Source organism: Copadichromis virginalis, linkage group LG8, assembly GCF_057382275.1.
Source record: "Copadichromis virginalis isolate Kocher_CV1m ecotype Utaka linkage group LG8, C_Virginalis_male_GT1.1, whole genome shotgun sequence".
Lineage (NCBI taxonomy): Eukaryota > Metazoa > Chordata > Actinopteri > Cichliformes > Cichlidae > Copadichromis > Copadichromis virginalis.
Genome location: NC_140625.1, coordinates 25870191 through 25898107, shown reverse-complemented (window position 1 = coordinate 25898107; position 27917 = coordinate 25870191). Strand labels below are relative to the sequence as shown.

Genomic DNA, 27917 nt, shown 5'->3' with positions numbered 1-27917 from the left:
ATGTGGCCTTGAGTGGTAAACAGTTTAAAACTTTTTTCCTTCTGATTGTTTTGCTTTTCAGAGATGAAATAATCCAGTAATTTATGAAGCGTTTTCTTTCTTATCCTTTTCCCCTTTTTCTACCAAGCTTCTTTGAGGCATTGACCTTAGGTTTGTGAACACTAAGTTACAGTGGCAGTACTAACTGTGTGACATTAGGAATATCAACCATAACCATGACCCAAATTTTAGCCCAGCTTTACCAGATCAGCAGACCAGTTTTTATTCCACTGAAATCTGTGACATTCAAGAAGCTTCTTCATTAGTCTGTTAAAGTGATGATGTTGGGCTAACTTTTGTGTTAACTCATTTTTTATGTTCATTTTCTCACAGAAGTTTGCCAGTAAGATTCAGTCATGTGACCCGCACAAACACCACAGTTGCACTCACACCACAGTCACCGCTTTGACAGCTTCTATTCTGAAGCATCATCTACACCTCACTTCTATGGAAGAGAAACAATGACTTCAGTATTATTTAGAAAAGGAATACAAATATTTAATATAATATTTCAAGTATATGCCGACATGAAAAAATTTTTATTTATACAAAAAAATGTTAAGGTATAATTATAAATATTATGAGACTAGTAAACACATCCAAGCCTTTCATTCATTTAATTTGCAGTGATTTCATTTGTGCATGAGGTCATGTTTGTTTGTTTTTCTTCAGCAGAGACAGATATCTTCCTGTGTTTGATCTTTGAAGTATAACAGAAGTGACCCAGGATGTAATTCACCACATCCCAAATGATTGAAGACCCAAGTACAGCAACAAGGATGGGATTCAAACCCACGTGTGCAGCGCACAATAGACTAGTAGTCCGTCACCACAATCATCCCGTAGGGCAATCCCAAAAAGTTGATCTTGTTAAACTGGACAAAGGTTGGGAGATGCTCTCAATGTAGCTTTCCTCAACCTTATAAACAGGACATTTGCATAATGACTGAAACATTGATCAATTGCTCAAGCTGTATTAATATATATTTAATGACACTACAGAGAATGAATTGTATGTAATAAATCAAATGTAGACGAAAACATCCCAGTTAAAAAAAACAATGTCAAATAGGACTATGGCATGAAATAGTCCATTCAAATGTTGCTTTTCTGATAGCTGATATTTCTTGATTGGGTCACTGTATAAAATAGGCAGAGAAAATCTATGAGATAATAACCTAATAATCACATCAGATATTAGAGATTTGGCTTTTCTGACACATACTGACTGTATTCCTCACAGGAGGAGAGAGCAGAAGAGATGATGAGTACAGCACATGGATGAGAAAAAAAAAGAAGGGTGAAGAGAAGGCAAACATCCAAAGGACAGCACACTTTCAAAGTGACCATTATGGCACAATAGAACCAGAAGCTTTGAGACCATCGCTGGTATAAGAAAAAAATAAAAACAAACCTAAATACTGGCAACACAAACTCTCTTATGTAACTACTTCATAAACATGAAGGTTTCAGTTTTTTTCAGCGGACGACAAAAAATACTTTTAATTGCAATCAGAACTCACAGCAGTCCAACTAGAAATTCCAACAGTGAGTGGAGCAAGTGCCTTTCAGCCACTGCACAACCACCGGCTTTAGTTAAACCCATTTGCTCTGCAAACATAGACACTATCCTTGGTGTGGTTCCCACATATGCTGTGGAAAATATTTTTCCACATATTGCATCATATATAGCTGAAAAAGCTCGTGAACGATATACATCTGTGCAGCCATCGGCTCAGACAGAAAAAAATGTCAGAAGCAACGATGATGATGAACTGATCTATGAGAGTCATGGACCCAGTTCCATTGGTTTGAACTCTTGCAGTGAAATGGCGCAAGAGAAACCTGAGCACAGAACAAAGGATTCTGCCATTTCAGAGCTCAAGCTTTCTCCCTGTGCACCCCCACAGCTAACTGTAAGAAGTATTTATGCCCTAAATAAGAGAGAATGGCTAAATATTGAATTCCTGGGTTCAGAGAAGACCAAACCTTTTGACAGCATGGGTCAAGCAAGAATGGCATCAATTTACTGGGCCCAGGAAAAAACTGTCACTGTTGTTTCTACTAGTAGAACAACAACTGACATGACATGTCTCCACTGAACATACAAAATACACGCTACTGATCTCAGGTATTCTCATGATAAGGTGGGGCCAGGTTTCACAATGAACTCACCCGAAACTCTGGCTGATTGGGACCCACACCCAGTTTCACACCTTGGCTCAGAGGATCATCAGGGGGTCCTTTTGTCCCTCTGTGGGGGGATACTCCCACTAGGTTTATATCTGGGACTCTCCACCATTTGACCTTAGAACTGAAGAAGCTTCTCGGATGGGAGGTGAAACGTCTTCAAGTAACTTAAAGAAGTCCAGACGCTTTTCTTTGCAAGCTCCTTTGACTGTATATGGAGTAGGAAAACAGGCTGTTCATAACATGTCAAGCTATTAAAAGTTATTTCTAGTTCATAGCTTTTAAAATTTCATGGAAATGTTTGCAGTTTTGGCAATAAGAAATTGTATTTTCACATTTTTAAAAAGCAATTAAATGTTTATAGACTTCAGTTCAGCATTCAATACAATCCACCCCTCACAACTCATCAGGAAACTGACAGACCTGGGCATCAGTTCCCTCATCTGCAAATGGTTACTGGACTTCCTGACCAACCGCCCCCAACATGTCCGGCTGGATAACCACTGCTCATCTACCATCACAATGAACACCGGTGTACCACAAGGCTGTGTGATGAGCCCTTTCCTCTACTCCCTCTTCACCCACGACTGCAGACCTGCTGATGGTTCCAACACCATCATTAAGTTTGCAGATGACACCACGGTGATTGGCCTCATCAGTGACAACGATGAGGCCGCCTAAAGGGAGGAGGTGGATCGTCTGGCTGAGTGGTGCGACACAAACAACCTGCTGCTTAACACCGAGAAGACCAAGGAGCTCATAGTGGACTACAGGAGGAATGCTGACCCACATCCACCCATCCACATTAAGGGGACGGCTGTGGAGCGTGTGAGCAGCTTCAAGTTCCTGGGAGTCCACATCTCCGAGGATCTCACCTGGACGACCAACTGCTCCAAGCTGGTCAAGAAGGCTCACCAGCGCCTCTTCTTCTTGAGGACTCTGAGGAAGAACCACCTGTCCTCAGACATCCTGGTGAACTTCTATCGTTGCACCATCGAGAGCATCCTGACCAACTGTATAACAGTCTGGTACGGGAACTGCTCTGCCTCGGACCGGAAGGCGTTGCAGAGGGTCGTGAAAACTGCCCAGTGCATCGCCGGAGCACCACTTCCTGCCATAAAAGACATCTACAGGAAGCGGTGTCTGAAAAGGGCTGGGAAAATAAATGAATGAATGAATAAATCTAAACTGATGTTATTTGGAAATAGTAGTTTAAATACAAATGCAAAGATTCAAATAAATGGTGTTGATATTGAAAGAGTCAGTGAAAATAAATTTCTGGGGGTAATAATAGATGAAAAACTTAACTGGAGAGCTCACGTAAGATATATTCATTCCAAAGTATCACGAAGCATTGCAGTACTAAACAAGGCAAAACAGGTATTCGACAGAACATCACTTCATATTCTCTACTGTTCACTGGTTTCACCATACTTAAGCTATTGTGCAGAGGTCTGGGGCAATAACTATAAAACCACATTACATTCACTTTTTACTCTTCAAAAGAAAGCAATTCGAATCATCCACAATGCAGGTTATAGGGAACATACAAACTCACTATTTTTGCAGTCTGAAATATTGAAACTTGACGATATAGTGAAATTCCAAACAGCACAAATTCTATTCAAAGCAAAAAATAAAGAACTGCCAGGTAATATTCAGAGTATGTTTTTTTTGAAAGAAGGAAGTTATAATTTAAGGGGTTTTTGTAACTTCAAAACAATGAAGGTACGTACTACAAGAAAAGGCTTTTGTGTTTCTGTTCAAGGAGTGAAACTATGGAACAAACTGAATATGGAATTAAAGCAATGTCCAAACATAAAACTGTTCAAAAAGAGTTATAAAAATACGATCTTCTCGATCTATAAAGAAAAGGAAAATATTTAAATTAAGTGAATGTCTCTATTTAAAAACAAACAAACAAAAAAATTCATGATGTGATATTATAGTATATAGTATATCAGAAATCTGTTCACTATTTTTATTACAAATTATATCAGTAAGGAAGCTGACTAAATATTCACTGATAATTTATGGGACAGGGGTGGGATTAAATAAGTGTATACTTCTTCCCACTCCCTTTCAACATGTAAATTAATCAGAAGGTTTTTTGTATGTAATTTGTATAGTATTTTTTTTCTCTCTTATTTCTTTTCTAAATGTACTTGTATATTGTTCACATGTTGAAATAAATTACCAATCAATCAATCAATCAATCAAAATCATCAAAGACCCCAGTCACCCATCACATGGACTCTTCACCCTCCTGCCCTCTGGGAGGCGCCACAGGAGCCTCCGGACTAAGACCACCAGGTACCGGAACAGCTTCTTCCCCACAGCTGTCAGACTCCTGAACTCTGCCTCCTGACATCTGACCCACGTTAAAACATGGACTGAACATACACACACCCACAATGGACAACTGTACCCTCAAACACACAATAATAACACGGACTGAACCACCACTCACAACCACTAGCACTTTATATAGCCTCTGTAGAAACTATCTACACCCTCACTTATCTTAACTGCACTACTGTATAGCTCTGTGTAAATAATCATTCTGTACATTCGATAATCTTTAATCCTACAACTGTTTACAACTTGCATAGTTCCCATTTCTGTATAACAGTATATCTCAGATTTCTTTAAAGTTATTTATTTCATATTCTGTATAGTTTTTCATATTTATATCCTGTTCATAGCCTGTACATAGCTTGTACTCACTACAGCCTGTACATACTTATAGTTATAGAATATTCACAACATACTTCATACCGTGTACATTATAACATAATAGACCCATTTCTGTAATATACTTACATATCTATATTATTGCTAATATATATTGTAATATATCTATATCACTAAGCACTTCTGGATGGATGCAAACTGCATTTCGTTGCCCTGTACCTGTGCATGTGCAATGACAATAAAGTTGAATTCTATTCTATTCTATTCTAAATGCCTGCATTCTTACTCAGGGAGTAGTACTGGAGAAATCCTCAATTAAAAGCAAGCAATATATAATTTATACATGTATAATAAATATAAATTTAGCTTTGACACACATACTTAGTTCGTTTTTTCTGGTTGCATTACTGTTGATCTGATCCTGAAAACCAACTTAAACCACAGTGTTACAGTAAAATAAATATAATAAATATAGAATAAATATAAATGGTGCTTAGGTATATTGAGTTTATTAGAATTTCCTTTTAATTAATATATCCAACTATTACTTGTGTGATTTACTTGCAGTTTACTACCTTTATTTGATAGGTATGGCTAGTTTGGCTGTTATGCAATGTCATTTGATTGGCGTGTTATGCGTCCAATAAAGCACTCTCAATTCAACGCAATCCAGCCAATGGACGGATTGTGGGGGCGGGGCTTTGTTGACGCCAGAAATGTCCAGGCCAGGTGCGTTGAGTCATTTCCCACAAACATAGACTCAGGTATACGAAACAGCAGAGTTGGTTGTTTTAATTTAAAGAATATGGGGTGAATAGAAAGGATAGAGTGGAAGCTTCGTAGTGCCTGGTTGTACTTAAGCAGAAAACGTTAGAAGAAGTCAGCGGTGTTCAGAGCACGAAATGAGTGGTAGGTATTTATTTACGCGTCTTTATTTTCTCAGACACCATATTGCAAAAAATATCCAAATTTAGCACTGACGTTTTAGATACTATAGAAGCTGGATTAAATTAAGACGCAGAGCACGTTTATTACACGTTTTCTCATTTGAATATTTATATGCTAAACTTAAATTTGGCCGTTTGACGTAACTTTTGACGTTATTTAGCGTCGCTGTCCTTGGTCCTGAAGCTCAGTGAGGCGCTCAGGGGGAACCCCAAGATGGTAACTCTTAGTGACATGTAACCATGGCATCAGCACCATGTGACTTCGTGACTCTTAAGTGGGTCAGACAGGACTTAAATAAACCAGTTAAATCCTATTTCTTACCTCACCTTCTGCAGCAAGAATAGCTAAGAGTGAACCTTTCCTGAGCTGATTTGGAAAGAATTTGGTAGCTCCATATGTTCGACAGGTTTTTGTTTATTTGTTTCTTTTACATCCAAATGCATTATGGTGTATTCATATGATGTGCAAGTTTTTATTCATGCATCCAATATTGATTTGGTTCTGAGACTCAGACAGGTGAGAACAATGCAACATGGGCAGGAATGGGCCAGAGTGTGACTCCAGGAAGCAAAAGAGTCACTTATCATGTGGGAAAACAGCCAACCTCAGTGAGTAAAATCCAGTTTACACCACTGCACATTCGAGTGATTTGAAGTTCTCTTAAATGTGAGTATAATGCAGTATCACCATGCAGGGAATACAAGACAATCCGTCTGCTCTGTGCTCCTGTAGAGTCCTCTGCGTGGAGCTGAGAGTGTGTGAAAGGAGACCCCGCCAGCCTCCATGGCTCAGTCGTCAGACCCATCCCGCAGAGAGAAGACCCCAGGGACCCAAGGGTCACACACAGCTACGCGCAACCTCTTACGGAAGAAGGAGCAGCGCCGGCGTGGAATCCGATCCTCCTCACCAATGGGTCGGGTCATCCTCATCAACTCTCCTGTGGATGGTAAGGAGCAGTCAAGCTGGCTGCTGGTGTAGTGCAGTTTGTAACACTCCTGATGACTAAACAGTGATTCCTTCTAATTTATTAGTCATAGAGAGCGGACAAATAGTTTTAGCATTCTGTTATCAATACATTAAACCAAGCATAAGTCTCACAACATGAATCCACAACACTTTTATACTCAAGCTTACAATCACAAGAATTAAATTCTGTGGACAAATGCACAGGCACTGCAGATTAGGTTTAATATTTGGGGCTATTGTGCTTCTGTAACATGTCTTCTTTTATACTAAGAGAAAGAAAAAGGTCTTGATTTTTCTGCATGTTGTAATGCAAGATGCTAATTTATGCTAATTGGAGTATGTTTAATGAGATAATGCAGCATTTTTAAACATAAAAGCAGACCTGGAATGAAAAATTTTATTTCTGAAAACTGGCCAAAAATGTTTTTAATTACAAACTCCGTAGATACTTGACCCCGTTGAAATATTCACCACAATCACCAACAACTTTTGACTTTAAACACTTTAGGTGGTGATGATAGCGAGGACCTCCACACAATCACAGTGGATAAGTGTGTGGACGGCAAGCTTGGATTCAGTGTGCGTGGAGGCTCAGAACATGGTCTCAGCATCTTTGTCAGTAAGGTAGAGGACAACAGTGCAGCAGGTAAGATTAATTTAGTCTCTGTGGAAATAAATAGATGTAGCCAGAGATGTGAGAGTGCACAGAATAAACATTTGCTGTGTTTGTTACTCACAGTATTTTATTTGTGTGCTTGTTTTCAGAGGCAGCAGGCCTGCTCGTAGGTGACAAACTGGTGGAGGTGAATGGCATCAGCCTGGAGAGCATCACCATGAGCAGTGCTGTGAAGGTGCTGACGGGCAACAACAGGCTAAGGATGGTGGTGAGACGTGTTGGCAAAGTCCCTGGTATCCGCTACTCCAAGGAGAAAACTACCTGGTAATAAAGCAGTATTCCTATTCATGTTTATTCCCCAAAAATTATTTTTAAAAAATCTGTCAGATTTTTTTCCCTGTAGTGATCAGCAGTGAGGTGTGCTGTTACTTTTTTAGGGTGGACCTGATTCACAGGCGTATGGTGGTGGAGGAGAGTGGACGGACGCCTTCTGAGGCCAGCTCAGGCAGCGCCCTGCAAAGGATTGTCCACCTTTACACCACCTCTGATGACTACTGCCTGGGTTTCAACATCCGTGGGGGACAGGAGTTTGGTCTGGGCATCTATGTCTCCAAGTACGTACACCTGCTAGAGAAAGAAAGAAAGAAGCATGTTCATAAAATTTAAATGGAATTAAAAAGGGAAGAAGGAAGTTTGAAACATGCCTGAATGCCCAACTTTTGACATGCACTCCTCTCATAGCGTAATTTTTTTGTATGTTTTTCTTTCTGTTTATTTAGTCAATAAAAAAATCTCTGCCACTAATATATCGCTGCAATAAACAATAAGTTTTTATTGTTGACTCATCTGAGGATCATTTTCTTCTAAAATGTACAAGTAATGACGTAGAACTACTCAGAATGTTTCAGAGTCTTGCTTTTTGTTAAACCAACAGCTCCAAATCCAAACAGCAGCTGATACGCATTTGGTATTTGAGCTTCAAAATACTGACACAGTTCATCATTTAAGCCCTTGCTTGTCTCATTGTCCCAGATTGGATCCTGGTGGTCTGGCTGAGCAAAACGGAATTAAGATGGGGGACCAGATTCTGGCTGCCAATGGAGTGAGCTTTGAGGACATCAGCCACAGCAGTGCTGTTGAGGTCCTGAAGAGTCACACACATGTTATGCTGACCATCAAGGTGAGGGTGGTGATGTATGACATAAATTGCAGAATACATTGCTTGTTAAATGCAAAGAACGTCATAGCCTCTAGAAAATGTTTCGGTTTTTAATCTGGTACACAAACAGTTAATATAATTCTAAAAATATATAATTAGATTAACTACATAATTATAGTTAATATAATTATATAGTTCTAATTTTATATAATTATAAAATTATACTAACTGTCACACCAAAGCCAGTGATTCTAAGTCTTAAATTGACACTGATAACCCAGGGTGAACCCTGAAGTTACCAGGATAAGATGAAAATCTTGCTTCATAGTGGCTTAATTTGGGAAACTGAGGCTTCAGAAAGTTGCTGACCTGAAAAGAGGTGCCTACAGCACAGTGTATTGCTTTGAGCCCAGGCTTAAAGTAGCTATAAAGTTATGTTATGGTCTGTTTGAGATATATACTTTTGATTAAAAGATGTCAATAAACCATATGCCTAGCTGTATCCACAGCCCTGACATTGTGTTAGTAGAAGTAAAGCTGTCTCAGTTGGATGTTTGCTGCTAAATAAAATCTTAACAACTTAAAGATGCCTCGTTGTGTTCTGCAGTCGGTCTTTTTTATGGGAAGCATGCCAGCCCTTTCATTAAAGCCTCTTTCAGATGATCCGACATGTATCACCTTTCTAACCTCTTACCTGACTTTCATCTTGAATTCTCTCACAAACACAAACTACTCCAGTCGCATGGCTACGTGGTCGATATAGCAGCAGTTAGTGTGGCAGAGCCGACAGCTGGCATGCAGTCATAATATTCCTCACTCACTTAACTTGTCGGAGCTTGGGTTTCGCACTGTGAAAAATAGCCAGGCCATGTGCATTATTCACCAGGCAGCTGGGATCAGGTGCTGATCAAAGCATAGAGCCGGTGTATTGTGCAACTTTTTTGTTTGGGAGATCTTTTACTTTGGTAACTGAAACAGATCCTACAGTTAGAAACCATCCCAACTATCAAAGATTACTAGAAAGTCTGGAAAGGAAACGTGTTCGTCATGTAGGTTTTTGGGCGTGTGGTTCTCCGGTTACACTTTGTCAAATATAGTGATCCCATAAAAGTTTAACTGTTTCTACTGTATCTATTTGCATATCTGTGACCCTATCTTCACAGGAAGCAGGACGGTACCCTGCTTATAAGGAGATGGTGGCAGAATACAGATGGCTTAATAAATGTATGTATGTTTTTTTTTCTTCTAAAGTTTTCTTCTGTTCTGTTTATATCAGAGTGAATTTATCCTTTTAAATCTTTTAATCTTTCTTTATTAGTGGCCAATGGTACTCAGAAGTCTTCCTCCCAGGGCTCAGAATCCTCTTCAGCCTCTTCTCTGTCATCTGGGACTCCGGTGAGCTCTCTGAGCGGCCTGTCGCAGGTCATGTTCCCGCCTAGCCTGCCATTTGGTTCTGACATGGTGGACGTGTGCATCTCCACCGAGGACCAGAGGTCTGTGTCTGGTTTGTTTCCCCTTTAGAAGCACTCAAGCTAAAGTTCTTCTGCAGACCACACCACATGTGATGCTGATAGTTCTTATGTTCAGGTCTGAGTCAGAGCAGACAGAGACTGCCATTCAGACAGATCTACCTCTGAGATCTGGGACAGACACCACTCGCAGCCTGGGACGGACCACTCTGCTCAAAGACACGGTGATTCGTGGAGAGGAGAGCAAAGGGAAGAAATTGTCTCCCAAAACAGCCGTGCTGCTGGCTCTTAGCAGGCCAAGCCGACCCATCACCAGGTCACAGAGCCAAGTGACTGTGTCAGGTGAAAGTGAAGCAGAGTGAAATATATCAAAATGAAATGGTTAAACGGTACAGTAAATAACCTTCTGTTACTACTCCACCATAGAGATAAAGCAGAAAAAAGAGAAGAAGCAGAAAGGAAAGGACCCCGAGGAGAAGAGCACCCTGCAGCGCTCGAAGACCTTCGTTAACTTGCTTTTCAAGGGTGGACGGAAGAGAGACACTTCAAGGGGGCGTTCAAAGTCCCCATCCAAAGACAAGGCTGGGAAAGGTAACTGCCTTGCTTTTCATTGCTACAGTGACATTCACATTATATCAAACTGAAAATGAGATGTGCGGCCAGCGAAGATGCTGAAATATCTTCTGCAATTAAAACAGCAAACGAGAAATAACATGAAGCAAATAGACAGCAGATACCTGTCAAGGCTGAAAATGTCTTCATATCGCATGTGATTTGAGTCCATAGATTCAAATTTTTTGTTTGTGATGTTTCCTTTATATCAAGATATCTTCCAATTTTTCTTATTTTATTTTAAGTTTATTTTTGAAGAAATTATGTGAAATATGTTCCAATTTGTCACAGAAAGAATCGTTTTTTCCTAGATCACTTTGTTGGATCAAGCACCACCTCTAGTATAATTTCCACACACACCTCACTTTATTCTTTTTGAGTAATCCTGCTAGCAAACAGACAAACTGAAACAATCACTGGGCAGTGGAAAAAACAGGAACTTTTCAGGCATCTAATTGTTTATTTATTAGCTAATTACTTTGGTGTATGGTGAATTGTCATGGGGGAGGTCTTTATCAGCAAGAAAAGCAATAAAACTTATGAAAATACAGTTAAGAAGTACTAAGTTTAATCCCCTCTTTACATTTCCCGGTACCATCCAGTGGGCCGGATTGAAGTCTTTGGTGGTTGCCTGATTTAGACACACATACTCAATATTGATTCCACTCTGCAATGTTTTTAGATGGAGGACGGGCTGGTGAGATGCCAAATTCAGAGATGCTTGGAGTGGTGGAGGACATGGCCCGCAGGCTGCTGACTGAGGAGGAAGTGGCTGCTGTAATGAAGACGTGCAGAAGGGTAGGACGCTGAGTTAAAATCTGTAGGCATACTGAGTGTTTGTGTGTTGACCTCTGTAGTGTCCTCATCCAAGGGAGTAATAAATGCCTTTTTGTCAGATGCCGCTAAAAATGTGTAACAATGTTTTAACAAAAAACAAAACAAAACCCAGGATTCATTAATATTTTCTTAGCTGAATTTGTTTGTTTTCTCCAACTAAATTTCAAACTACCTTAGATCATGAGTGCACATATGATGAAAGTCAGGCTGTGTTTTACTGCCATCCATTCCACAGAAACACTTAGGAAAACTGGATCTTCTTCACAGTCCTCCTCAGACATGATAGTTTCAGTTAATTTTTCCATATATTTACTGTGTTTCTGATTCACTGACATACGCATGTTGGTAAGAACAAAATAGGCTGGTGTGCAGGTGTCTTTAATCCAGTGGTAAATTTGTATGTACAATTACTTTGTGTTTGTGATATTGGAACATTTCTACACAGTGATTAGTAAGTGAAGCCAAGGTGCATTTATGCTTTGATTGATGAGAGGTAACAGTCCTGTTTTAGAGACTTGCGATGTGTTAGCGTAGCTGTAGCAGTAGTCTTAGGTTTAGCAGGCAGGAGAAAAGAACATTTTATTGTTTAGGGATTTTTCATTGGCATGAAAACAGGCCAGTTTGCAACATTAACCATGCATGGTGTAAAATCACAGGATAACTGTGAAGTACTGTCTCACTGATGTCATAAGTTGGTGTGTCAGGGCAAAGATGCTAAAGGACACCTTCCCAAGCCAGCAGCTTTGACGCCCTGGGTGTGAGAATGGCCCATTTGGACAGTTTGTTTCAGTGTCCACTTGTAAATGTAAGGAAGTAATAAAAGCTGCTAAATGCTTACTAAATGTATTTACTCTCTCAGTACGTAGCAGATTGTTCAGTGGAAAATCTGATACGTCAACTGCTGGTTGTGCTGGACCGACCTGAAAAGCTGCTGCTGCTTAGAGAAGTGAGGTAAGGACAGGGAAACAATGGCGTTGGAAATGTTTCCAGAGAGGCTGAAGGATTTTTCAGGATAACCATCTCAAACTGAAATCCAAATGTTGCTCATTGAGGAGCTGAAGACTAATTAAAGATGTAAGAACAATGACTCAGCGTATTTTTTGTTCATCCACGTGTCTCAGAATGCTGCTTCCTCCTTCTGATCTGAGTGTATTCAATAACATGGTGACTGCCATTGAAGCCGAGGCCTACGATATCCTCAAGTATCGCTCAGGTATGTATGAGAATTATCTGATCATGATATTCGAGCACCATCAGAGTCAGAGTTGTTTTCTGATATTACAAACCGTATCTTTTCAGTTAGCCCAAAAATTAGCATTAACTTAACACAGTTTAGTAGGACCTCAGTAGGCCCAGAAATTCTCTGTCCTGTAAAATATGATTATTTTACTCTTTGTCTTATCACCATTTACCACCTTTCTGTAAAGTTGCATTTGTCTTATCTTTCCATTGTAGTCCGGACTCCTCCTCTTCGCTCTCCCATTTCTGGTCGAACACCAAAACGGCGCCTCATCACTCCCATCCCAGGTCAGCACCTCCACTGCTAGACCTTTTCTCGGTCTAGCTTTTCTAAGGATGAAATTCTTTTTTTTTCTTTAAGCATATTGGTGAGACATAAATCCACTCAAGGAGGGATGAAAGGACCAATGAAGTAAAACTATGTTGATGAATGTGATTTTTATATTGGAAAAGTAAAACAGTGTTTATTGGCACTATTGTTTAACCTCTTTTATTGTTATTTATGTTTGATTGAAAAGGTTTGAGATCTTTGGGGGGGTTAAATGGGCTTCCATACTTTCCATTCAACTGTGAAACATTTTCAAACCTCAGCCTGAAGTGAAAGTGTATTGAACTTGAAAATAGTTCCTGTAACAACATTTGTTCTCCTTCTAGATTACCGGGGAGGCTTTGAGCTCCACAGTGCTGAGGAGGTGGAGAAGGAGGGCCACCTGCTGGAGGAGCTGGAGAAGCTCAGCTTGACTGGGCCCCGTGTGTCCAAAGACAGGCTCCACACCTCCAGGTCCTTCACACCTCTGCTGGACATACCGGTGGATGGATACAACACAGAGTCCAGAGACCTCAGACCTCCAGCTGCCAGTCCAGTGCTCCCCAACTGGCTGCTGGCCCGCAGCACCGACTCCAGGCCGCCTCTCCAGACAGAGATCGGCACGATTCGCTCCGTCCATTTTGATGAGGTGTCGCTGCACTCTACTTCAGATAAGGGAGATACGAACTTAGAACAGGGACGGCCGCCGTTAAGAAACAGTCGCTCTAAAGGCAAAAAGGAGAAAAGTGGGGACAGGAGTAAAGAAGCCGTGTTTACGCTGCAGAGTGCTGCTCGCAGGAGTCGGCCTTTATTGTCGCAGGTGTTTGGTTCAAATCAGAAACTGGGGAGTGAACAGGTGAACGGTCATCAGGCTTCTTCTGAGGACAGGATCAATGGCAGCGACTCCAAACAGGAGTATGAGCTCCGAACTGTCAGCATCTCCAAGACCAAACAGTCTCTGGGTAAGTAACTTTATTTGATGCCACTCTCACATTCAGAATAACTTTGTACCTAGTTTCCCAAACCAAGTTAAACTGAGGCATTATAAACTTTCATGCGACTAATTACAGAATAATGGAAGTAATTTTTAGTAATGCTTCTGAGCAAGAGATGCTTGGTATACAGCCTTCTCCTTCAGCCATTTAAAAACAATTGGAAAAACAATGTGTGCAGTCTGCTCTCACATATCAAAGTGAAAATTAAAAATCATTTCAATTGCAAATGTTTATCACATATCAGAAAAATAATCCAGTGAAATGTGTTTCTAAAAAAATCTGAGGCTGGAAACAAGCTGACATGCTTGATTTTCATGTGGTAGCCTGCCCCTCGATACCCTGGCTCTCAAAACATAATGCCGAGCTGCAAGAACGCATTGTGTTGCAACAGTATGCATGGAATTGATTGATCCTGTGGAAAACACTGGAAAATACTAACTGTATGACATACATTTTTGTATTTACTTCCTATATTTAGATTAAATATGACATTGTTTATGTATGCCTCCAAGTACGCCTCTGACTTGTGCTGCTGTGATGCTGCAGGTATCAGTATATCTGGTGGGATGGAGTCAAAGGTTCAGCCGGTGGTGAAGATTGAGAAGATCTTTCCTGGAGGAGCTGCCTCCACCTGTGAAGTTCTCAAGGTAACATGACAGTACCAAGCAGAAATCTTATAGAAAGAAGACTTATCAGACCAGGCAGAAATCTTCTATTGTCCAATTTTAGTGATTGCAGCAAATTGCAGCTTCAGTTTCCTGTTCTTACCTAACAGGAGTAGCATGTTGTGTGGGTTTCTGCTGCTGAAGCCCATTCATTTCTAGGTTTGCACTGAGTTGCTGCCATGTGTGATTAGCTGATTAGATATTTGCAAGCAAACAATTGAATAGGTGTACCTAATGAAGTTGCCAATGAGTGTATATAGTTCAGTGCATTTATTCTGTCAGTGTCTGACTGGATCTCCCTCTGTTTCCCAGGCTGGATTTGAGTTGGTGTCTGTGGATGCTGTTTCACTGCAAGGGGTCACCCATCAGCATGCCGTTGACATAATCCGAAAAGCCTTCAGCAATAAGGCCAAAGACCCCATGGAGTTTGTTGTCAAAGTCCCCAAAGATCTTTGAAAGGACTCTGAGATGCTTTTGTGGATTTAGAAAAAATATCCAGTGATAAGCAGCCGCCGGAATTTAACTTGGACACAGGTAAACTTTTACCAGCACACACACTGCTGAGGACTGGTATGCATTTTTTGCCATTCAAGTTAAATTTGGGAACAAGGACACAGAAACTTTCTGAACTGAAGCAAAGCTGCAGATAATATTTAAGAGAAAATGAACAAACCAAAAAGTTGTGTTTGTGTACAAATGAAATCTCTCACTTTTTCACAACCCTGGGGCCAGTGCCCGTCCAGAACATTTTTAACTTGTTTGACCAATATCCATTAGTGCATAACAGATGGAGAACTGTAGGTTATGCTCCTGAATTTTAAACTGTGCAGGATGGCAAACTTCAACTTTTGAGTGCCTTTGAAAGCCCCAGTGGACTGAATATTAATAAGAATCCACGTTAAGGTGGCTTTAAATTCAATTTTCTACCTGAAGAGGGCAGACACGGACCATTCACAATATTCCTGTGGACAGCAGCTAGCAAGAAGGATTTCTGAAAAGTTACACCAGAAAATACTAAATGTAAACAAAGAATTAAAAATGGGAGAAAATACATCTGTACATGGAGGAAAGACCTGGTGTAATAAATACAAACTGACACAGCTGTTAAACTTTTGTCTCTTTTTTTATTATTAAAACCAGAGTGGGTTTGTTCAAGAAATGTACAGCATGAAAATATACATTTAATGTTTTCATACAAATATTGTGGATTATAAAATTATACTGAGGAACCAAAACAAACATCTACACAAACAGTAATATACAGGCATCATATCTGTAGGAGCAAAATATAGAACGTGGGACATTGCTTTGGTCTATTCACAGTGGCTATGCTTTTATTGTGAGATGAACACATCTCTGGAAGAAAACTTTATCATGTTATGGACAAGTGAGGTTTATTTACATAATAATGGAGGATAATAATGATTCACTCAGCAGTGAGAGAGGAACAGGACGCGTCTCCTCCTGTGGTACAGGGGCGTAAATAAACAGATTCAAGCAGTCGGTGGAAAATTAGTTTGACTTTAAACGAAAACGTCACTTGGTACAAGAGCTCGCCATTTCAGCGATGAGTAATACGGAAACGTTCATAACACTTTATCCACACAGAAAAACGACGACCTCTTTGAGAGTAGTTTCTCCAATTATGATTAAAAAACAAAACAATGATAAAGGGGAAAAACAGTCACAATATACTGTGTGATATAAGAAATTAGGCATTATGATTTCCCTTTAATATCTGGATGTTTGAGGAGATCCAAAACACTGCATCTAATTCCCAACACTGACAACCTCTCCCTTATTTACTTCTGCATGCTCAGCAGCAGGTCCACAACCACAAAATAAGGCTGCTCGATTTAGGCAAAAGCCACAATCATGATCATTTTGGACAAAATCTTGCAATCCTGATTATTTAACATGATTATTGATGATTTAAAACCGTGAATTTGCTAAACCTAAAAAAAAGGGGGCTTTTCACATGGGATTTCCTTGACCTTCAGGCTAGTTGGTGCATTTTAAGTTAAACTTACAAAAACTGCTGCTCCTCTTTGGACCAGAGGGAGAGCAGTAGCAGATAACCAGCAAACATCCGGTTAACCATCACTGAAAGAGGACCAGATGAGAAACCCTCAGAGATCCTGTTTGCAGGCAAACACTGATGATCCTTTCACTTCAAACATGTTCTGGAGTTAGAGCTTGTTGACCAAAGACTCTTGTTTGTCTCTCTCCATTTAGTTCAAGCTGAACTGAATGGTGAATTTGTTTTCGGTTTTAGGATAGAAGTGAAGTTGCACTGCTGTAAAGGACAGGGGTGCGCTTGATTTATTACCAGACAAAATTATCATCCATATTGTCCTGATGTCATATTTCTTTAAAGCCAAAATAGTTTGATCCTAAACTTAAGGGAGAAGTTAACGGTGTTTCCACCAAACACTAACAAAATGAAGACAGTCTAGCTTTTGCAAAAACAGCAAGATGATTATGCACAGGTGTACATAAGTAAATAAATCATGGCTAATCTCCATTTTGCTGCTTCAGTTTCAGAGTCCTGGGCTATTTCTCACCCGTAAAACACATGCTCAGCATTTTACTAAGAGTGAGCACACTTTTTAGCGTAGATTTGAATAAGATGTGACTGACTGTACTACAGCACTGGTAACAGAAAGAGGTAAACATGACATGGAGATCGTTTTTGTTCCGTATCTGGAAATTAAAGCCACTGTATGGTGCAGAAAAACTATAAATCGAACAGTAAACAGGAAGTGATTTGGGACATTAATGTTTTTTGGTAAATATCATCTTTAAAGCAATGATATCATGAAGTTACTGTCCTGTTAAGGTTTTGGAAGATTTTATCCTCATGTTCTGCTGCTACTCTCCGGGAGAGTTATTTAATCCAATCTTGAGATAACTGTGGCACAGATGTTTTTGTCTGTGCGAGCTTAAAGCTGATATGTGTAGTGGTGTTAAAGTAATATTTGTTCCAGGCATTGTTAAATACTGTGAATTAAGACTAGACAGATGTTGATGACACGGCTTCCACCCTCTCCATTAATTTAGGGATAAGGGGAACCTATTGTGCACATTACGAGCTCTGGGGAGTACACTGGTTGAATGTCTCTGTCAATTCTGACAATTTTTTGCCATTCCTTGCGAACCTTCAAATCACACCAGAACGCAGCATGGTGAAACTACAAGCATTGTCTTAAGTGGATGCAATCAGCTCCAGCTGTACCGAGTGTTAATCCTGGGGTTATACTTGTCAAATATCTCATACTGGGCCTTAAGGCAGCTCTAAGCGATCTTTTGATTGGCTGCCCACCGCTAACAGAAGGTGTGAACAGTAGGTGGCTGGGGCTGATGTGTGCCAGATATGACTATATTAAGGACATGCACTTTAAAAAGCCAGAGCTTTTGGCTCACAGGGATTACTTGCTCAAATGCTGACCTAATTTTTTTTTTAGATTTTTTTTAATTGGCCATTTTTAATATGAGCATCCACCTTGTAATAGTATAAATGTGAAAAAATAAAATAAAATAAATAAAGACTAATAGTCCACTTTGTATTTCCAAACTATCAGAGTGCATTTTTAAGAAGCCTTAAGTTTGTTTTCCAAGATCATTACATGTCCAGAAACAACATATTTGGGCAACAAAAAAACTAGGGTTTTGTTTTTTGTTGCTACAGTGAAAATAAGTAGAGAACGATCAACAGTTTACTTGTTGGTCATGAACAGTTAGCATAAAAGCTGGACTAGTTCTGAGGAAAACAACAAGATAGACCTGTCAGCGATTAGCACCAGGCTCTGATTCACTCACTCTTATCATGACATCCTGATTGTGTGGTATCCCACAATCACTGACGACAGCGTGGGCTCCGTCTAAATGAACTGCACTAATGAGAGCTGACTACTAACACAGAGTGGGAGTGCTAAAGCCAGCAGGGAAGGTGGAGTCATAACCAACACAGGGGGAGGATAGCGAAAGGTTGAGAGAATGAGAGAAGTGAGTCACCCACAAACAAAATCTCCCACGAACTTTGAAAAGCGTGAGAGGACCAGGGCTCGTATGCTTATATCTGGTCGGTGTTAATACTAACAGACATTAATAGAAGGGCAAAGGATTGAGGTGGAGGGCTAACAACTAATTAAAGGTCAGTGGCTTTAAAGTGAGACTTGTAGACCAGACCAATGAAGCAGAAATCAAGCGGTGCAGGTGTGAAACACCACTTTTTTTTTACATTTTAAGTACTTTTATGCTTGTCTGAACATGAAGGAGGAAAGACAATTAGCTTACAGTAGTGCAAAATTTAAAAAAAAAGAAAAAAAAGAAACACAATCAAAGGACAGATACGAGGGTCAAATTTCTGTTGCGGCAATTTCATCAAAGTTGATCTCATTGCCGCTGCCCTCATCATCATCTCTGCTTTCCAGTTCCAAACTGAGCTCCTGCAGGAGCTGCTCCAGCTCTCGGTTCCTGCGATACATCTGCACATAGTTCTGCTGCAGCTGCTTCTGGTAGCGAATTACTTTGTCCTTTTCCTCCTGCCATATCTTGCGCTCCTCCTCAAAGCTTCCCAGTTGCTGCTCAGCTTTTTGACGCTCAAAAGCTAACTCGGATCTCATCCTGTCCATCTGCACCTTCATGCTCTGCAGCGCCTCGGTGTTGCTCTGCCGCTGAGCCTTCGCTTCGTCGCTCTCGTAGGCGAGCAGCTGCTCCTCGGCTTCCTGAAACACCTGACACTGTCTGTTTCCCGGGCCTTGATTGACCAGAGCATCTCGGAGATGAGCCATTTCCCCCTCCAGGCGTCCTACCTTTTCTCTGAGTAGCTCTGCTTCGCTCTTGCGACGCTGAAGCTCATTTTCACACACCTCCAGCTCCAGTGTTCGAGTTCGGATGGTGCCGTGGGCCTCCTGGAGCAGCACCTGGGTGTTGGTCAGCTCGCCACGAGTCTCCCTGAGTTGACCCCGCAGTGAGACGATCTCCCCCACACGCTGAGCTAACTCACTCTGCACTTCCTTCAACTGCTGCTTCAGCAACGAGATTTCCCCAGACTTCTGACAGACCTGAGTGGAGAGAAGCATTTAGGAGGGAAATTCAGTCAATGAAGTGTCGACAAAGAGCTCTGTTGGTTTTGAAGGTTAGATGGTACTACTACTACTACTAAAATGGATAAAGGAGTTGTTGTGCTTTATAGATGAAAGATTTTAGAGAAGGCTAAATAACATTTGTGTCACTGACCTGCTGTTTGGTGGTTTTTATTTACTGTCTTATTTACAGATTTAATGAGGTAGACCTCATCCATAGAGGTAAAAAGTTTGACTTTAAAGGTTTGCAGCTTGTCACTAGTTGGTTTTCCAGATGGAAATTTTTAATACAATACCCAAGCTCTTAAACAATCTTACTTAAACAAATAAGTGCAATGATTCCCATTATCAATCAAACTGACATTTATTTATGCAGACAATCGATTTGATCAGTAATTAAATGTCAGAAAAGAGTGAAAATGGTTCATTTCAGAAACTCTCTCTTGAAGAAAATGTCATAAAATACAACCAAACAGTTGTGTGTGCAGGTAATTATTTTAGATCCAAAATTAAGTACAAATATTAAGTATATAGCGCTTTTTAGAATAATAATACACTAAAATGTTGCAGAATCGTTAAGAAGGTGTGGAGACTGCTTTGAACTTTAGAAAGGATTTGTATTTTACACAAAATCAGTCAGAATAATTAATATAAACCATGAAATAGTTACTTTTACGTTTTGAACTGACTGAACTTTTTCTTATAAAATATTGGATATTTTTCTTTAAAAGAAGCCTTTTTTTTTAAAGTATTTTTTTGTTATCACTAAAATTCATTGGATGACATTAATTTCATTTCATTCACGATTACAGCAAGACATTAAATTAGTGATTTGATTTGCACAGCTCTTATAGCAGTGATGAGTTTAATGAAGAATGAGACGTGGCACAAAAAAAAAAAAAAAAAAATCACTAAAAGGGCACAATAATACACTTTAAAACTCAAATGTATTTCATGTACTTATTACTACATTATATAAGAGTTTAAAGAACATCCGCTCACCTCCCACTTGGTCTCCTCGAGTCGAGGGCCCAGCTGGATCTTCTCATGCTCATACGAGGTGCAGCGCTCCTCAAGCTGCTCCCTCTCCTTCAGAAGCTGAGCAAAGTCCTCCTGAAGTTTCTTCTTCTCCTGCTGGAGCTGGAAAACCTGCAGCCATAAAAAGAAAAAAGAGAGAGAGAGAGAGCGATACACTTAAAACAATGCTTTGTTTTCAAAAGCCAGCACTGAATATTCTTGTCTGAGGTTCTAACCTGCAGCTGAAGCACCTGCTGTGCACGCTGGGCTTTCTGAGAGGCAACCTGCATCCTGGTGGCACAGCCCTGCCTCAGCTCCTCCAGTTCCAGCTCAAAGCGCTTCTGCTTCTCCTCATAAACCTGTAAAGCAGAACAACCAGTGGCAGAGAGGTCAAAGTTCAGATCTGTGTAAGTTTAGATAAAGCAAATGTCCTGCTTGGATATTTTGTTTGGAGGTCTCACCTGACATATTGCAGCTTCATTCTCATCCAGATTGTCTCTGAGTTGCTGCAGCTCCAGCTCTCTCTCCCTCAGTTTGTCCTCTAGATCCCTTACCACCCCCTCATAGCCTTCCACAGGGCCAGGAGAACGCCCACCAGACCCGCTGTCAGACAGAGGCTGCCCCCGCCCACTTATCGACCCAGAGCCTGTGCTCTTACTGGAGGAGGATCGCCCGCTGTCTGAGTTGGAGTGTCCATGTACAGTCACTGGCGGGGCGCTCTTCATGGGCTCTAGGTGGCCAGCGGAAGCCTCCCCCGACGGCAGGTTGTAGCTGGCAGCACTGTAAGGCGGCAGGCTAGAGAGGGAATTGCGTCCAGAGTCTGATAATGAGCAAGACTGGCTGTTACCACCAGCGGCGTTACGCCCACCACTATAGGAGCTACGCTTCTCAGAGCAGGAGGGCGACACATCTCTGTGGGTGGGGCTGAGCAGGTTCAGGTTGTTTTGGCTTTCTGGCGCATTGGCACAATGGCGAGGCGAGAGATACTGCATCGAGGAGCGGCTCTTGGGAATGACGGGTTTGAAGGCAGTGGGCCGCAGCACTGTTTTCTCCATATTCTAGTAAAAAGTAAAAAGAGTGAATTTGATATAATCTAAAGCTTTACAAAGCAAAATTAAGCCTAAACAAAGCTGTGAATAAGTAGTTAAAATATGTTTTATGTGACACAGGCCCTGCTTCTGGGAAATGGAGTCTTTATAGGGCGGACAAAACTGAATGATATGGACCACATATATGGTATGCACTGTGGAGCCTCACACACTCACCTTCTCAAGTTTTCCTGACACTGGGATCAGTTTAGGAGGAGGTCCTCCAATATTTCCATTTAATCCTTCTTTAATCTCGTCTACTTCACTTCCTGGGCTGCCAGGTGTCACATGACTGTCATTCCAGTCACCTATGTAGTCCTCATTCAGATATGTGTAGTTCCCGTTCCCAGTCTCCTTCTCCAGCCCTCTGCTGGACGTCGTGGAGTTCTGTTTCTTGACTGGGGGAATGCTTTGCAGTAACAGATCCTGTTGGGGCGACTCGGAGTCCACGCGGGAAACTCCTGGTGTGGGCCGTCGAACTCTGGCTCCCAGCTCAACAATTGGGCGATGGTCCTGGTAGGGACCAGGGTGGGTGGTGATGAGGCTACCGACAGAACCCATAGGATCCAGAGTGGCCAGTGGCGCGTTGATGGGGGGGGAAGGGGCAGAAGGGTGTCGTCTGCGAGCTCCTCCACTCAGGCTTGGGGTGTGGGGCTCAGCAGATACAGGTAGAGGCTGAACCAGGGCCATGGTGGCAGCTCAGAGAGGTCACTCGTGCTGAAAAAGAACAAATGTGAATGTGTTAAATAGTGACAGACTGATAGCGTTCCTTTTTTCCCCTGTCATGGGGACGGTTTCAAAGAGGGACAGTCATAATAAATCTGTCCCAAACTTCAAAATAACTACATCAGCATACTTTATGTTCAAGAAATCCCTGTATGATTTCAAATAGAGAAGAATCGTTACTCTGTTCTCAGGATAAAATCATTCTAATAGGAGCTAGAAATGAGCGCAAGTCAAAGACCTCGCTCTCCCTCGCCAACTCCTCCATCTCTTCCAAGTAGCCAAGAGGTGTAATCTATCCACTCAGTCACCTCCCAGTGAGACCCGCCCAAGAAAAGCTCACTATGAGGTGTCCAGGAGGCCAAACCACTCAAACTGGCTCCTTTCAATGCACAGTATCATCTACTCTGTACCGCTCCCAAATGACCAAACTCCTCAGTCACCCGTCAGAGGAAGGACATTTCAGTTGCTTGTATCCACAATCTGTCTTTCAAGGTGACAGTAGATTTACCAGGACATCAACCTTCAAATTCATCTCACACTTCATAACAGATCTATACAGAGTCCACATGACTGGCAATGCTAGGCCACTTTATCTGTTGACATCTCACTCCAAAGTTCGTCCAAACGGAACAAGACTGAAGTACAAAACTGGAGAAAATATTTTTCCCCCCCACACTAAAACAACGATGAGTGCTAGGGCAAAAACAAACCAATGCCAAATAGGTTAATAAAATATGTAAATGAATCAAAATTAACAACTGTCATCCTGTGGAGCTCCAGTTATCCATTTGCTGCACCATGAAAACATTGTTTTGGCTTAAGAGTAAGTCTCAAGTCCTCTGAAAGCCCTTCATAGGTGATTCCTTATAGAAAAATCTGTTAAATCTTAAAACATTTCCATCAGATGCTTCATGCTTTAATTTTTTGCCATGCATAATTTAACCTTTATACTATGAATATTTAATGATTTACAATCACTCAACTACATAGGAGTGGATCTAAATTTTGCACTTCTTAATTCACATTATTTTTGCCCTCATTACTTAATAAAAACAGGAATTATCCACTTGAAATTTTCACAGCTGATAATCACATTTAACCTTTTAAAATCTGCAGCCAAATCAATTTTACACCGACTCCAAGTGTCACAATCTGAAGCTAAAATCAGACTTTTGTTCAGTGAGATTTTTATGTAACCAACAGCATATCTGCACCAGTTTCATGTCTATGACGTAGATGAATAGAGACATGTATATTTGATCATTCACTGAAGAAAACTTCAAAGAGTACTTTTCTGGGGGGTAAGTTTCCACCATGTAATATAGGTGGTTGGTTAAAGCAAGCTGGAGCGCACTTACTTTCTTACCATAATTCCTTCTATATCAAAACAATTTTTAATATAGTGATTTTTTTCACACTCTCAACTGAAGCTCAAGGCTGTGAAATGGAGAAACGACACAAGTGTTCACATGTTATGGTTAAAGTTTCAGCATATCCTTTAAGAAGTTTCTCAAAAACCTTGTAGGCCCTTGCTCAAAGAGGGTCTCAGGATCAGGAGGCTGAGCAAGTAGATGAAAACTGCAACTGCATGTTCCCCTCTAAAGTCATTTCCTCTTATTTGGTGTGAAGCACTGACTGACTCTTCAGTGATAACTGTCATAGTAAGGGCAAGGTCTTATATTAAGCCTTATAAAATCAAGTCGAATCTTAAGTACTTAAAGACAAAAATCAGTCACTGTCTGAGTGCAAACTAGCAAAACATGATAATCATAGCATTTTTCTATCAAAGGCTTCGTTAATAGTGTTTTCAAATAGCTGTGTCAAAACCTGTTGCTATAATATTTACTGATCTTATTCAGCAACTAAAGAAATGAGCTGAACTGGCATGTTTTTCTTTAAGACCTAACAAGAAGTGATTGCAGCATTCAAATCTCCCCACAGGGTTTCTTTCAAGGAATTTTTCTCACAGTGCCTATGACACAGACAACACAGAGATGATATACAGTAGACTGAAGGATACAAATATCCCACAAGACCATGGTGGGCCACACACAGACAGCCAGGGACAGGCCATTCATTATATCCATCCAAGCAGCACAAACAGGGCTTGAGGCATGGGGCAGCACAAGGAAGGGGTCTCTCTTCATTTGAGATGTAAAATGCCTTGTAACATGCTGGCATTTTTCCCTGACAGCAACAAAGGCTACTGTCTCCACACATCTTATCAGCCTTAGGAACAACTGAAAAGTTCATAACTGTGGATAATACCACAAAAGGTAAAACACTGAGAAGAGGAGACAGGTTGAACTTGGCGTGGTACTTCTGCAGTGGGTGTTTAAAGCTACTAAGTAAAGGCAATAATACACAGAGAACAATTTTTAAAAAGCGTGACAGACTTACTTTTTCACTCCTTCAAACGTCTGGTGGTAAATGTTGACATTATAACAGCAGGCACAACAGACTATGATATCAACAGTTTATTCCCGGCGCTGCCCAGCAGTCGAGCGTGAAGAACAATGGACAACAGGACGCCTGATGATGAGATCATGGTGTACAAAAACCAACAACGGAGCCTCTTGTAGACTAAAAACATCATCACAGTGAGTCAGACTGTCAGGATATCCAACCTGTGGGTGTGTCGTCGCCTTAAGTTTCAGAGAAGTCATTTAAAGTATGACAGGAATTCAGTTTTCACTACGTCACTCACACGTTTTTGGTAATCAGCCGTTGCGGTCCAAGGGTGTTGTAATGATTTACCATTATGGGGTTTTCTGTGATATTGCTGTGACTCTTGTTATGATTTTATATTCTAACCTTCACAGTGTCCTTTGTTTCTGTGTGTGGTTTAGTGTGTGTGTGTGTGTTTCCTCCCTCCCTGTCTGTCTCCACCTGTGTTGTTTACATGCACCCATGTCTCTTTTCCCACCTGTTTTCTAATCCCTAGTAAGGCCTCAGGCCTTTCGACCAAATGTAAACGGTGTTTTAAGTCACTCAAAACTTTTTTCTTCTTTTTTTTAAAGCTAACACCAAATAGGGAGATGTTCAGAAGTTGAATTGCATGTAGCTACGTGGAAAAGGAGGATACTTTTATCTCCGTTTCTGACATCACAAACATGGTTCTGTGTTATTGTTTGGGAGCTTATTAATAGCCAATGTTTCCACATCAGTTTTTTGCATTTTCGTGAGAAATATATATATTTCAAAATAAAAGTAGAAAACCCCAGTTTAAAAAATAAAAAAAACCCACCTGTGAGTCTGTAGCATATATCTGTCTAGCTCTGTGCTGTTTTTGTTCCTTGATGTGCTCCCTTGTGCGTGTCATGTTTTCCTAGTTTAACTTCTGCTCTTCCTGATGGTTTCCAGAGAAGTCAAATAAAGGAGGAGCCCTGCATCTGGCTCCTCTCCATACCACACATCATGACACCTGCCATGTTTTAAAACAAAAAAAAAAAAAATAAGTGTTTTGCTTTTTTATAATTTGATCAAATTGATCTACTTGTATCTCAAATATTTTGATATTTTATAGCTGATTAATTATTATTACCCGCCCAGGCGGTGATCATGGAAATCAGCTAGTTCTAAATCTATTACAAGGCATTTTGTATTTTTTTTTCTTATAAGATGAACTCTCTAAGATCGTAACCATTTTTGTTCTTATTAAATTGTTCTTCCAGGTTAACAATATAGGGTTAGGGTTACCCCCATCAGAGGGTCAGTGTTTTTGTACTTGGTCTGGGCGAAAAATAGCAATAAATATTAAAAAAGCTAAAGAAAATTATAATAAAATAAAATAAAAACTTAAAACAGAATGCACAGTAGTACAGTAGTGGTTAGCACCGTCACTTCACAGCAAGAAGGGTTTCTGTGTGGCGTTAGCATGTTCTCTCTCTGCCTGTGTTGGTTCTCCCACAGTCCACAGACATGCATGTTAAGTTATCTGATGATTGTAAATTGGCTGAGTGTGAACAGTTGTCTGTCTCTCTGTGATAGCCCCGTGATAAGACTGGTGACCCGTCATGGGTGAAGCACTAGCCCATAGCAGCTGGGATAAGCTGCTGTATCCGACCCCTTTTGGATAATTGGATGGCTGCATAAACTAACTATAACCCTCTCGACCAACCTTTTGACCTTTAACGTTGACACTTATTGTGAAGTAGGCTTGCAGAGTTTCTAGCCAAACAGCTGTGCCAAGTCATTTTCCAACCTACCAAGTTCACAGGTTTCTTAAGGCTTTTGCTGTGATTCAACTGTGATTACCACATGTTAATCAGCACCGTGGAAACCTGGCTGATCCCTTCTTAGGCTCATTATGAAGTGACTAGGACAAGCCTGGTGCTATTGTATGTTAGTATGTTCAGTAGACAGTGAAAATGCAAAGAAATGAGAGAGCATTTTAGTCCAATGTCTGTTAATATGTTTAGTGTGTCTTGGTACTCTCACATAGCAAACTTTTAGAGGTGGTACAGCTTTAACAAGAAAAGTATTGATTACATTACATCACTCTGCTGCTATTAGAAAGTCAAAAATCCATTAGCTTATGGGCAACTGGGATCTGTCCATTGATCATCTTTGGTTAGTCAGTTAATGGACTTTCAAATTGAAACTCCATTAAACAAAAAAAAAATTCAATCAGTGTCAGCATGAAGGAAAAGTAAATGAATAGCAGCCGGAGCAACATGTGGTGTTGCGGATCAGACTTAACGGTCCCCAGAGGCACAGCCAGGAGGATTAATCTCATGTGATTTCTCTATACACTGATAAAACGAATTCATCCATGACAATATTTATTACAAATAATCCCATGTGAATAGCATGGAATGAGAATGACTGAGTAACTGCTATTAGAAAAAGAAAGCCTCAAACCTAAAATTGCCTTTCTTAATACTGAGATTAAAGAAACCCCAGAAGATTATCTCCAGCAAACTCTACAGCTTATTTCAATGAGAAAATTCCTCCAGGCTGATTTAAAAAGCACCAGTTAGTGAACTCACCCGGCTGCATCACAAATTTAAAATCTTTTTTGCTGTGAAAACTTTAAAAGGGGACATATGATTATTTGAAGCTCCATATTGACTCGTTGCTTTACATGACTCACAATTCATAGCAATCTTTGTTCATCTTATACCTAGTATTTTCATAATAAATAAGTTGTATGAGAAAAATCGTTAACTTAAAAAGGCTGCCAGTGTTTTGTGGTTCAATAAATCTTTTTGTATAAGATAGTCATGAAGAATGTGCATTTAATACATTAATCTTTCAGGGC

At 40.5% G+C, this 27917-nt stretch overlaps 2 protein-coding genes across 4 annotated transcripts in view; one reads left to right on the top strand and one right to left on the bottom strand.

Annotated features, from left to right (window-relative positions):
• The first annotated feature begins 5632 nt into the window (after positions 1-5632).
• On the top strand, positions 5633-16089 carry LOC146703522 (PDZ domain-containing protein 7-like). 2 transcript variants are annotated; one of them, XM_085466788.1, is made up of 18 exons: positions 5633-5832; positions 6384-6479; positions 6604-6817; positions 7346-7483; positions 7603-7777; positions 7891-8067; positions 8486-8633; positions 9776-9836; positions 9931-10105; positions 10200-10423; positions 10508-10672; positions 11376-11491; positions 12390-12481; positions 12652-12743; positions 12986-13057; positions 13424-14038; positions 14618-14718; positions 15049-16089. In XM_085466788.1, exons 3-18 carry the CDS (start codon positions 6655-6657, stop codon positions 15190-15192), a joined length of 2658 nt encoding a protein of 885 aa, XP_085322914.1. In that variant the 5' UTR covers positions 5633-5832; positions 6384-6479; positions 6604-6654; the 3' UTR covers positions 15193-16089. The 2 variants fall into 2 exon arrangements, with proteins under 2 accessions (XP_085322914.1, XP_085322913.1); XM_085466787.1 differs by having other exon boundaries at positions 6378-6479.
• LOC146703521 (leucine zipper putative tumor suppressor 2 homolog) overlaps positions 15841-27917 on the bottom strand; it is a 53372-nt gene continuing 41295 nt past the window's right edge. The window contains exons 1-6 of one of the 2 annotated variants that reach the window (XM_085466790.1): positions 25055-25589; positions 22106-22645; positions 21302-21898; positions 21077-21199; positions 20826-20972; positions 15841-19802 (exon numbers count right to left, since the gene is read on the bottom strand). In XM_085466790.1, coding sequence (XP_085322916.1) covers positions 19095-19802; positions 20826-20972; positions 21077-21199; positions 21302-21898; positions 22106-22618 — 2088 coding nt within the window. In that variant the 5' untranslated portion in view covers positions 22619-22645; positions 25055-25589 and the 3' untranslated portion in view covers positions 15841-19094. Of the gene's footprint in view, positions 19803-20825; positions 20973-21076; positions 21200-21301; positions 21899-22105; positions 22646-25054; positions 25590-27917 lie in introns of those variants that run through there. The other variant, XM_085466789.1, reaches the window with a different exon arrangement.

Excerpts from the sequence above, each read along its gene's own strand:
- LOC146703522 (XM_085466788.1), top strand. The coding sequence starts at position 6,655 with ATGGCTCAGTCGTCAGACCCATCCCGCAGAGAGAAGACCCCAGGGACC. Across the intron at positions 7,778-7,890 it reads TCCAAGGAGAAAACTACCTG|GGTGGACCTGATTCACAGGC; the intron begins GTAATAAAGCAG and ends TTACTTTTTTAG. Across the intron at positions 11,492-12,389 it reads TAATGAAGACGTGCAGAAGG|TACGTAGCAGATTGTTCAGT; the intron begins GTAGGACGCTGA and ends TTACTCTCTCAG.